This window comes from Pristiophorus japonicus, chromosome 8 (genome assembly GCF_044704955.1).
Source record: "Pristiophorus japonicus isolate sPriJap1 chromosome 8, sPriJap1.hap1, whole genome shotgun sequence".
Taxonomy (NCBI): domain Eukaryota; kingdom Metazoa; phylum Chordata; class Chondrichthyes; family Pristiophoridae; genus Pristiophorus; species Pristiophorus japonicus.
The window spans coordinates 107,367,949-107,380,553 of record NC_091984.1 but is presented as its reverse complement, the minus strand read 5'-3'; the positions used below and the strand labels follow the sequence as shown (position 1 = coordinate 107,380,553).

The 12,605-nt window shown below is 43.1% G+C and overlaps 1 protein-coding gene across 6 annotated transcripts in view; it reads left to right on the top strand.

Annotated features, from left to right (window-relative positions):
- Nucleotides 1-12,605, top strand: part of clcc1 (chloride channel CLIC-like 1) — a 38,542-nt gene that overhangs the window by 13,171 nt on the left and 12,766 nt on the right. For all 6 annotated transcript variants that reach the window (XM_070887278.1, XM_070887277.1, XM_070887274.1 and 3 more), the window contains 3 exons: nt 220-438; nt 1,357-1,494; nt 4,081-4,180. In XM_070887278.1, the coding sequence (XP_070743379.1) occupies nt 220-438; nt 1,357-1,494; nt 4,081-4,180 (457 nt within the window). The remainder of the gene's footprint in view (nt 1-219; nt 439-1,356; nt 1,495-4,080; nt 4,181-12,605) is intronic.

Here is a 12,605-nt window from a genome sequence, read left to right as displayed (position 1 = left end):
CACTTTCGGTGTTGCCCTTTGGTTAACCAATTGGGAGTATTCTTGCTCTGGATGGTTCTCAATGCTGCTCAGTCAAAACTATTAAGATACCAGAATATTTCAGTTTATATAAAAACAGATCATACTGTTTCAGGGATTTTGTATACAGGTTCTATCTTGTATTATTGGTGAAATAAAAATCGTTATAAGCCTTACACTTTTTTCCATTTTTTTTTTTAGCCTGATGATAACAATGACGTTCGTTATGATGCAGAGATTTTCATTACAAAACAGGATGTGATTGAAATTAATAAGTTGCTCAGTGGTAAGGCATGGAAGCCTGGTGCTTTGGATGATGCACTTAGTAAACTTCTAATTAATTTTAAGTATCATGATCACGAAGCTTGGAAATGGAGGTTTGAGGACACATTTGGTGTGGAGCCCTTAACACTATTTCTGGTGAGAGTGGCAATTCTGGGGTTTCATATTAAATTATTATCTTTTTGTATCTGTTAAAATGACTGCATGAATTTTATCCAATCTGAAGCTGCTGAAAATACCAGCCCATGGCCTATAATGCTTCATAGACATTAGTTTTCTTTGTTCCTGATTGTTGCATGAACATTCCAGCACTACAATGCAATCTTATATGTCATTGTATTGCCCCAGAGCAGAACCTGAAGTTTGTTTCTCTCTTCGCTCTCCTCATGTCATTAATGCCATAATTGATTTTATGACGTAGTCTCTAAAATCACGTGGAAGACACACATGGTCATTTATCTCATTGTTTGTGGGAGCTTGTTGTGTGCAATTTGGATGCAATGTTTCCTACATTACAACAGTGACTACCCTTTAAAAGTACTTGATTGGCTGTAAAGCGCTTTGGGATGTCCTCTGGTTGTGAAATGCACTATATAAATGCAAGTCTTGGTTTATTTTCTGACCTGCAGGACAGCACCTCTGACAATGTAGCACTTAGTACTGCACTGAAGTGTGCTCAAGTCCTGAAATGGGGTTTGTGCCAATGATCTGATTTGTGAAGGAGTGCTAATACTGAACCAAGCTGAAAGATAAGGACACATGCAAAACAACACAAGCTAACGTATAATGACAGCAATAAAGGGCCTGATTAGTTCTAAAACTACATTCAGCTTGTATGGTGAATCACTGGTCTCTTTACCAACATGCTTCAGCACTTGCGTGTGGTTCTATTTCCCCCTGGTTCCCATGCATTTGTGGATCAAACTCTTCCTCCATTTAAATATATAAGACGTTTCAATGTGCATTTAAATATGTTGTACATTAACTGGGGCTATGGGCTTTGATTGCAAGTAGTTTGGTATCTCTTTGACTTACCTTTTTTCCTTTCTTTTCCAGTCGTTGGCCAACCTGACTTGTGTTGTTACAATTATTGGGATTGTATGGACTGTTGCCTCACCATTTACACGGCCCTATCGCTTCTTCTTGTTCTGCTTTCTGATTAGTTTTGTTTGGAACTGGATGTTTTTGTACAAGGTACAGAGATTTATGATTTGGTTTATTTCATCTGACATATAGTCATATATTTTTGCTCGATTTCTCGGTGCTGCCGAAGAATTGTACATCGAATACCAATTTGAATGTGAGCTCTTTTTTAAAATCAGTTGTAAATTAGTGTCCAGGTCCTTTTTTCTTTACATTTCTCCGTCCCCTGACCAAGAGGATGACTTGCTCCCAGGTCGTTGTGTCACTCTGGATCTGGCCTCAGAGTCCAAGAACTTTAACCCACAACTATTTAATTGCTAGTCCAGCATTGTAATCACTGAGGAAGGATTTTTGTTTCATTTGAAATCGTTGATCATAGGTATCAAAAAGTTACTTGTTTTATAAAGTAAGGAACATTAATTTTTTTCCTACTTCAGATCTCTGCAAATGTAGATAACCACTCTATGGGGCCAAGTTTCCTATTTTTTTGGAGCAACTAGTTTTTTTTTGGAGTATCTTAAAAATCGCAATTCTCCACATTTAGTTTGCTCCAGTTTCAGTGAGTTAGTTCAGTTTTTTTTCAAAAGGGGGCATTACCAGCCACTTATGCCTGTTTTGGCCTGCGAAAAATTACTCCAAACTAATTTAGGCCAGCGTATGAGTCCACTTTTGTACGGTCAGAAAAACCTTGTGGAGATTTAAGAAATGAGCGCAGGTAGCCAGAGATTGCGGTGTGGGGGGGGGGGCTGTGGAAAGGAAATGAGAGGATTTTCCAAAGCACTAAACACCTTCACAACAACATTAAAGAAGTATAAGTACTTTTAAAGCACTAAGCACTAACCAAGCAGTACATTTAAAGCACCAATACTTACAAAACACAAAAAATAATAAGCAATTAATTAACAAATAAAAAATAGAAGGAACTTTGCACCTAAAGCACCAAGACCAAAATAATAAGCAATCAATAACAACTAAAAAATAGAAGTCCTGCCTTTATGTGAAAGGAAGGCAGCCGGCCGCCGAGAGAGGAAGGAGGGGGAGGGGGAGAGGGAGAGGAGGAGGGGGGGAGGAGGAGAGAAGGGGGGGGAGGAGGAGAGAAGGGGGGGAAGGAGGAGAGAAGGGGGGGAAGGAGGGGGGAGAGGAGAGAGGGAGGTGAAGGGAGGGGAGAAGGAGGAGGTGGGGGAGGAGAGAAGGAGGAGGTGGGTAGGGGAGAAGGGGGAGGGGAGGAGGGGGGTGGGGGAGAGAGGAGATGGGGGGGCAACGTTAAACAGACGAGCCTGCCCAGGTCCCATCCTACTCACGTCTGGACCTTTGGCAAGTTAGTGGAAGGTGCCGGGCACTGTGGAACAGTATCCATTATAACTCACCGCTAGCAAGAGGAGAAAATCAGAAGGATATATGCTAGCCATCACTTTCTTATTGAAAGGGCTATTTTCCCCAACACTATTAAGACATGAACTGCAAGAATATCCAAGTCTTTACCCATCTTTCCTGTTTGATGACTTATCGTGCTAGATTAATTGAAAACGGTAATAAACACAACACAGAGGGGCCAAGTTCCCTCTCGGGTCGCGGCGGGGAGCCCATTCGGCCAGAGCTAGGGGTGGCGTGCTTCGGGCTCCTCCCACACAGCCTGCAGCACACGCACACAGAATCTGGGAGCGAAGAGCTACTGCACATGTGCGCACACTCACTGTTTTCAGTGCCGGGACCTGGCTCCACCCCCACCCCCCCCCCCCCCCGCTGGTTCTGCTACGCTCCGCCAAGTCCAAAGGAGGCCTGATGAGCGTGGAGAATACCACGATAAGGATTGGGCACACTTTTTGTTCCAGAAAGTCAGCGGACCTCATGGAGGTGTGCCGTTCTAAGGGTCGGTGGAAACTTGGCCCCTATGATACCTGGTTCCACGCTGTTCTTTCATCCTTGAAACCTAAATTGGAATCTAGCCCAGATTGGATGAAAGTTTCTTTTTGTTAGCTGTAAGAGTTTAATGTGAATTTTAACAGTTTAAATCCAGTTACTGATCGATGCAGGCCTATTGGCACAAAACTGCTCATTTGGCACTGAATTGACAATCTTAAAAAGGCTGGATTAATAGGATGATTGTGCAAGAGGAAAAATCCTACTTGCATGTCTGGGGTTATCGTCAAGACATAATTTGGGACAGAATAGAAAGCGCCTTATGCCACATATGGCTGTGTATCTGATGTGGGAATGCTCAATTTTCACACTGGGTACAGTAGTGGAAAAAGCATTCCATTCCCGGCCTCCCTGACGAGCAGTAGATGTGAGGTATGCACTCAAAACTTTCTGGTCTTAATATCTGCCAGATGTTGGCTATGTGGGCGCAACAGTTCACAAAAAATGAATGTATAAAATAACCTTGTAATATGAGTCAATATTTCTTTTCTTAGCACATTTTGCACAGAAAGCATTTTTTGAACAAACACTTTTTTCCAAGATTTTGTAAAGATCCATGAAAACGAGGAGACCTTGTATATAACATCTCATTGGCTTGCCTCAGCTTTACTTGCGTTTTGGGGTCTCCATAAAATGCACTCTATGCAAATTGTGCAGCCTTACAATTAATCTTTATAATGCAAGTCTTGAAGTTGTAAAATATCATTTATTTTGCAGACAGCTTTTGCTAAGCGACAGGCTGAATTTGCCAATTTACAAATTGATAAATCTACGTGTACAGGGATACAAGTCACAAACTGGAAGGGCAGTCTGTTTGGTGAGTAAGCTTTGTTGAGCAAGCTTGTATTTAAAGAAATTACCATTGTCATGTAATATCTCGTTGATTATTGGTCCTGTAAAATACAAGTTTATTAGCGGTCATAATATGGCAATAGCAAGAATTATTTATCAAACATACACAGCTGCAACACCAACAAAGAATTTTGTTTTAATATTATTTCACACCATAAATTGTTAAAATTGTCAATACTGGTGCTTATTTGATTATAGTTTGTACAATGGCTATCTGAATCAGATTTTTTTTGAAGAAAAGGGCCAAGTACAAACTAATTGGCAGATAATTTAGTTGGGATTGAAGGAAAGGAAAACCAGTAACAACACAGATATCCGAGTGGAAAAACAGAAACTGTATTCATAGACTTCTGCTTTGGTAATATTTATATAAATGGTGGGTTTAGTACAAAAAAAACTGGATTGGGATTTAGATTTGTATCTGGAGCTTTTTATTGTATGGTGCCAAATTTGGGTCTTGAGTCGAGCTACATAAACCAAAACTCGTGGTCTTGCCGGGCCAACCAATTTAAGGCACTGGCTGAGGTCTAGCTGTAAAACCACTTGTGGTTGACAGTAAAGAAAATAAGAGTACAGGTATCCATTATATATCATTTAAAGTTTTGTTGGGGAATGATTTGAATGTTGGGACTAATTCAGCTGAGGTGGAGAAAGCTTTGATAGTGACACAAAGCCAGGCTAAGACTTAAGAGACTCCGCAGACTAGAGGGCATGCAAGCTCAAGCCACCCGAGATGTCAGGGACACATAGTCTGAACCAATGGAAATGTATAGTAATGAAGGCAGACTTGGCTGGACTTTAGAAATCCACACCTGTTGAGGGTCAGGAGCCGGAAGAATTCTGACAGATAGTGGTATCAAAGATGTATCAGTAACCCATGATATCCTTCTCGCAGGACATCAGGCAGCTAAATGTATAAAAATCAGTGCTACAGCTTTCATTGGCCTAGTAACGTTAAAGACACAGACAAATTTTGTTAAATGTATGACCAATGTCAACATATGGGTAAACTGAGAGATTGGAACAAATATTCATTGCATCCCCTCCCCATTATTACTGAATATGTCACAAGAATGGGCATAAATATTGCAGATCCTATGCCTAACAGATGTCAGTTAAGGAAATGTTGCATATTAACCATGATAGATTACATGTCTAGTTATCCAGATGTAGTAATCCGTCATGTCCATGGACACAAATATTGTTGGTGACACATTACTGGATGTTTTCAATCAAGTTGGGTTCCCAGAAGAGATTGGGGTAGAGTTTCTGCTTTGGGTGCAGTTGCCGATTCTGGCGCAAATTACACCCAAAATTGAGACCGTTTTGAAAAGTTTTAATTTTTTCACCGCTATTCCGCTCAACCTCATTTGTATTTTGCTGAATGCAAAATCTGCCATAAACCAACACATTTTGAAACGTAATTTTTTTAAAAATTGCCTTAAAAAAAATTCCTTCATATATTTAAAAGCGGTCCTATTGCGATACATCATAGGTTGCTGAGTGTTAGATCTCTTAATTTCCAATGAAATACGAACTCCAATGGTAGTTTTAACTTTTTAATACAGGCAGAGAGTAACAAACTGCTGGCTGATTGCCAGTTTCTTTGTCTTACTGAGACACATGGTCAAAATGGCTGTACTTTATACCTGGATCAATTTACAGAAAAGAACTCGCCTTCTTTGACCTTATTGGCTCAATTGAAAGTCTTTTAACGTTTTATTGGCTCGCTACCCAAGGTCCGAAAATGTCATGTTGATTGATGAGTTAATGCAACATGCTGAGCAGCACGTAATAGCTTTGACTTGGGGGTCTGTGAATTTTCAAAGCCTGTCTAAATGAGCCTGTTTGAATACTCTATCACTGAGTGAAGGGTGAAAATTGCGGAGGCTCTGGCCACAATCTTCCAATCCTTCTTGGATATAGGAGTGGTCAGGGAGCAGCGTCGGGAGTTCATCGTCGGAGGCAGAACGGGGAGATCGAGGAGGCCTACAAGAGGCCCAACGTCGGGAAGCAGCGTCAGGAGTTCATCGTCGGAGAGGCAGAGCGGGGAGATCGAGGAGGCCTACAAGGGGAGCAGTGTTGGGAGTTTGTCGTCTGAGAGGCCAGCTGGTGCAGCTGCAGCAGGGAGAGAAGGCAAATAAGAAGTAGAAAGAAAACGAAGGGTGACATCACAGCCAAGGGGGTAAGTGATTGGCTGGTGATTGGTGAGTAGTTTTTCTTTTGCTTTTCTTTATCAGTAAGTAACCTTTTAGCATTGTTGTTGCCAAATTAAGTTAATCTAAGGGTTAAGTCATGGCAGGAGAGCTCGGGCAAGTGCTGTGCTCCTCCTATGCTATGTGGGAAGTCAGGGACGCTTCCAGTGTCCCTGACGACTACATGTGCGGGAAGTGCATCCGCCTCCAGCTCCTGACAGACCATATTGCGGCACTGGAGCTGCGGGTGTATTTACTCTGGAGCATCCGCGATGCTGAGGATGTCGTGAATAGCACATTTAGTGAGTTGGCCACATCGCAGGTAAAGGGTACACAGCCACATAGGGGATGGGTGACCAACAGGAAGAACAGTGGAAGGAAGGTAGTGCAGGGATCCCCTGCTGTCCTCCCCCTGCAAAACAGATACAGCGCTTTGGGTACTGTTGAGGGGGATGACTCATCAGGGGAGAGCAGCAGCAGCCAAGTTCATGGCACCGTGGGTGGCTCTGCTGCACAGGAGGGCAGGAAAAAGAGTGGGAGAGCTATAATGGTAGGGGATTCTATTGTAAGGGGAATAGATAGACGTTTCTACGGCCGCAACCAAGACTCCAGGATGGTATGTTGCCTCCCTGCTGCAAGGATCAAGGATGTCTCTGAGCGGGTGCAAGACATTTTGAAGAGGGAGGGTGAACAGCCAGTTGTTGTGGTGCATATAGGTACCAAAGATATAGGTAAAAAATGGGGATGAGCTCCTTCAAGACGAATTTAGGGAGCTAGGAGCTAAATTAAAAAGTAGGACCTAAAAATAATAATTTCAGGACTGCTACCAGTGCCACGTGCTAGTCAAGAGTAGGAATCGCAGGATAGCTCAGATGAATGGGTGGCTTGAGGAGTGGTGCCGAAGGGAGGGATTCAAATTCGTGGGACATTGGAACCGGTTCTGGGGGAAGTGGGACCAGTACAAACCAGACGGTCTGCACCTGGGCAGGACCGGAACCAATGTCCTAGGGGGAGTGTTTGCTAATGCTGTTGGGGAGGGGTTAAACTAATATGGCAGGGGGATGGGAACCTATGCAGGGAGACAGAGGGAAGTAGAATGGGGGCAGAAGCAAAAGATAGAAATAAGACAAATAAAAATGGAGGGCAGAGAAACCCAAGGCAAAAAGCAAAAAGGGCCACATTACAGCAAAATTCTAAAGGGGTAAAGTGTGTTAAAAAGACAAGCCTGTAGGTTCTGTGCCTCAATGCAAGGAGTATTCATGATAGGGTGGCCGAATTAACTGCGCAGATAGCAGTTAACGGATATGATGTAATTGGCATTACCGAGACATGGCTCCAGGGTGACCAAGGCTGGGAACTCAACATCCAGGGGTATTCAACATTTAGGAAGGATAGACAGAAAGGAAAAGGAGGTGGGGTGGCGTTGCTGGTTAAAGAGGAAACTAATGCAATAGTAAGGAAGGACATTAGCGTGGATGATGTGGAATCGGTATGGGTGGAGGCACGGAATACCAAAGGGCTGAAAACGCTAGTGGGAGTTGTGTACAGATTACCAAACAGTAGTAATGAGGTTGGGGACAGCATCAAACAAGAATTAGAGATGCGTGCAATAAAGGTACAGCAGTTATCATGGGCGACTTTAATCTACATATTGATTGGGCTAACCAAACTGGTAGCAATGCGGCGGAGGGGGATTTCCTGGAGTGTATAAGGGATGGTTTTCTAGACCAATATGTCGAGGAACCAAGTAGAGGGCTGGCCATCCTAAACTGAGAAAGGACTAATTAGCAATCTTGTTGTGCGAGGCCCCTTGGGGAAGAGTGACCATAATATGGTAGAATTCTTTATTAAGATGGAGAGTGACACAGTTAATTCAGAGACTAGGGTCCTGAACTTAAGGAAAGGTAACTTCGATGGTATGAGACGTGAATTGGCTAGAATAGACTGGCGAGTGATACTTAAAGGGTTGATGGTGGATAGGCAATGGCAAACATTTAAAGATCACATGGATGAACTTCAACAATTGTACATCCCTGTCTGGAGTAAAAATAAAACGAGGAAGGTTGCTCAACTGTGGCTAACAAGGGAAATTAAGGATAGTGTTAAATCCAAGGAAGAGGCATATAAATTGGCCAGAAAAAGCAGCAAACTTGAGGACTAGGAGAATTTTGTAATACAGCGGAGGAGAACAAAGCGTTTAATTAGGGGGAAAATAGAGTATGAGAGGAAGCTTGTTGGGAACATAAAAACTGACTGCAAAAGCTTCTATTGATATGTAAAGAGAAAAAGATTAGTGAAAACAAATGTAGGTCCCTTGCAGTTAGATTCAGGTGAATTTGTAATGGGGAACAAAGAAATGGCGGACCAGTTAAACAAATACTTTGGTTCTGTCTTCACGAAGGAAGACACAAATAAAGTTCCGGAAACACTAGGGGACCGAGGGTCGAGTGAGAAGGAGGAACTGAAGTAAATCCTTATTAGGCGGGAAATTGTGTTCGGGGAAATTGATGGGATTGAAGGCCGATAAATCCCCAGGGCCTGATAGTCTACATCCCAGAGTACTTAAGGAAGTAGCCCTAGAAATAGTGGATGCATTGGTGATCATTTTCCAACAGTCTATCGACTCTGGATCGGTTCCAATGGACTGGAGGGTAGCTAATGTAACACCACTTTTTAAGAAAGGAGGGAGAGAGAAAACAGGTAATTATAGATCGGTTAGCCTGACATCAGTAGTGGGAAAAATGTTGGAATCAATTATTAAAGATGAAATAGCAGCACATTTGGAAAGCAGTGATGGGATCGGTCCAAGTCAGCATGGATTTATGAAAGGGAAATCCTGCTTGACAAATCTTCTAGAATTTTTTGAGGATGTAACTGGTAGAGTGGACAAGGGAGAACCAGTGGATGTGGTGGTGTATTTGGACTTTCAAAAGGCTTTTGACAAGGTCCCACACAAGAGATTGGTGTGCAAAATTGAAGCACATGATATTGGGGGTAATGTACTGACATGGATAGAGAACTGGTTGGCAGACAGGAAACAGAGTCGGGATAAACGGGTCCTTTTCAGAATGGCAGGCAGTGACTAGTGGGGTGCCGCAGGGCTCAGTGCTGGGACCCCAGCTATTTACAATATACTTTAATGATTTGGATGAGGGAATCGAGTGTAATATCTCCAAGTTTGCAGATGACACTAAGCTGGGTGGCGGTGTGAGCTGTGAGAAGGACGCTAAGAGGCTGCAGGGTGACTTAGACAGGTTAGGTGAGTGGGCAAACGTGTGGCAGATGCAGTATAATGTGGATAAATGTGAGGTTATCCACTTTGGTTGGCAAAAACAAGAATATAAGAATTAGGAACAGGAGTAGGCCATCCAGCCCCTCGAGCCTGCTCCGCCATTCAAAAAGATCATGGCTGATCTGGCCGTGGACTCAGTTCCACTTACCCGCCCGCTCCCCATAACCCTTAATTCCCTTATTGGTTAAAAATCTATCTATCTGTGATTTGAATACATTCAATGAGCTAGCCTCAACTGCTTCCTTGGGCAGAGAATTCCACAGATTCACAACCCTCTGGGAGAAGAAATTCCTTCTCAACTCGGTTTTAATTTGGCTCCCCCGTATTTTGAGGCTGTGTCCCCTAGTTCTAGTTTCCCTGACCTGTGGAAACAACCTCTCTGCCTCTATCTTGTCTATCCCTTTCATTATTTTAAATGTTTCTATAAGATCACCCCTCATCCTTCTGAACTCCAACGAGAAAAGACCCAGTCTACTCAATCTATCATCATAAGGTAACCCCCTCATCTCCGGAATCAGCCTAGTGAATCGTCTCTGTACCCCCACCAAAGCTAGTATATCCTTCCTTAAGTAAGGTGACCAAAACTGCATGCAGTACTCCAGGTGCGGCCTCACCAATACCCTGTACAGTTGCAGCAGGACCTCCCTGCTTTTGTACTCCATCCCTCTCGCAATTGAAGGCCAACATTCCATTTGCCTTCCTGATTATCTGCTGCACCTGCAAACTAACTTTTTGGGATTCATGCACAAGGACCCCCAGGTCCCTCTGTACCGCAGCATGTTGTAATTTCTCCCCATTCAAATAATACTCCCTTTTACTGTTTTTTTTTCCCAAGGTGGATGACCTCACATTTTCCGACATTGTATTCCATCTGCCAAACCGTAGCCCATTCGCTTAACCTATCTAAATCTCTTTGCAGCCTCTCTGTGTCCTCTACACAACCCGCTTTCCCACTAATCTTTGTGTCATCTGCAAATTTTGTTACACTACACTCTGTCCCCTCTTCCAGGTCGTCTATGTATATTGTAAACAGTTGTGGTCCTAGCACCGATCTCTGTGGCACACCACTAACCACCGATTTCCAACCCGAAAAGGACCCATTTATCCCGACTCTCTGCTTTCTGTTAGCCAGCCAATTCTCGATCCATGCTGATACATTTCCTCTGACTCCGCGTACCTTTATCTTCTGCAGTAACCTTTTGTGTAGCACCTTATCGAATGCCTTTTGGAAATCTAAATACACCACATCCATCGGTACATCTCTATCCACCATGCTCGTTATATCCTCAAAGAATTCCAGTAAATTAGTTAAACATGATTTCCCCTTCATGAATCCATGTTGCGTCTGCTTGATTGCACTATTCCTATCTAGATGTCCCGCTATTTCTTCCTTAATGATAGCTTCAAGCATTTTCCCCACTACAGATGTTTAACTAACCGGCCTATCGTTACCTACCTTTTGTCTGCCCCTTTTTTTAAGCAGAGGCGTTACATTAGCTGCTTTCCAATCCGCTGGTACCTCCCCAGAGTCCAGAGAATTTTGGTAGATTATAACGAATGCATCTGCTATAACTTCCGCCATCTCTTTTAATACTTTGGGAATGAATTTCATCAGGACCAGGGGACTTGTCTATCTTGAGTCCCATTGGCCTGTCCAGCACTACCCCCCTAGTGATAGTGATTATCTCAAGGTCCTCCCTTCCCACATTCCCGTGACCGGCAATTTTGGCATGGTTTTTGTGTCTTTCACTGTGAAGACCGAAGCAAAATAATTGTTTAAGGTCTCAGCCATTTCCACATTTCCCATTATTAAATTCCCTTTCTCATCTTCTAAGGGACCAACATTTACTTTAGTCACTCTTTTCCGTTTTATACATCGGTAAAAGCTTTTACTATCTGTTTTAATGTCTTGCGCAAGTTTACTTTCGTAATCTATCTTTCCTTTCTTTATTGCTTTCTTAGTCATTCTTTGCTGTCGTTTAAAAGCAGAATATTACCTGAATGGCGCAGATTAGGAAAAGGGGAGGTGTAGTGAGACCTGGGTGTCATGGTATATCAGTCATTGAAAGTTGGCATGCAGGTTCAGCAGGCGGTGAAGAAGGCAAATGGTATGTTGGCCGTCATAGCTAGGGGATTTGAGTATAGGAGTAGGGAGGTCTTACTGCAGTTGTACAGGGCCTTAGTGAGGCCTCACCTGGAATATTGTGTTCAGTTTTGGTCTCCTAATCTGAGGAAGGACGTTCTTGCTATTGAGGGAGTGCAGCGAAGGTTCACCAGACTGATTCCCGGGATGGCTGGACTGACATATGAGGAGAGACTGGATCGACTGTATTCATTGGAGTTTAGAAGGATGAGAGGGGATCTCATAGAAACATATAAAATTCTGATGGGACTGGACAGGTTAGATGCAAGAAGAACGTTCCCGATGTTGGGGAAGTCCAGAACCAGGGGACATAGTCTAAGGATAAGGGGTAAGCCATTTAGGCCTGAGATGAGGAGAAACTTCTTCACTCAGAGAGTTGTTAACCTGTGGAATTCCCTACCGCAGAGAGTTATTGATGTCAGCTCATTAGATATATTCAAGAGGGAGTTAGATATGGCCCTTATGGCTAAAGGGATCAAGGGGTTATGGAGAGAAAGCAGGAAAGGGGTACTGAGGTGAATGATCAGCCATGATCTTATTGAATGGTGGTGCAGGCTCGAAGGGCCGAATGGTCGACACCTGCACCTATTTTCTATGTTTCTATGTGCCAGAAGACTGTAGAATTGCAAATGTTACACCACTGTTCAAAATAGGGGAGAAGGATAAACCCAACAAACAGGGGAGAGTGATAGACCCAGCAACTACTGGCCAATCAGTGTAACGTTTTTGGCGGGGAAACTTTTAGATACAATCTGAGACA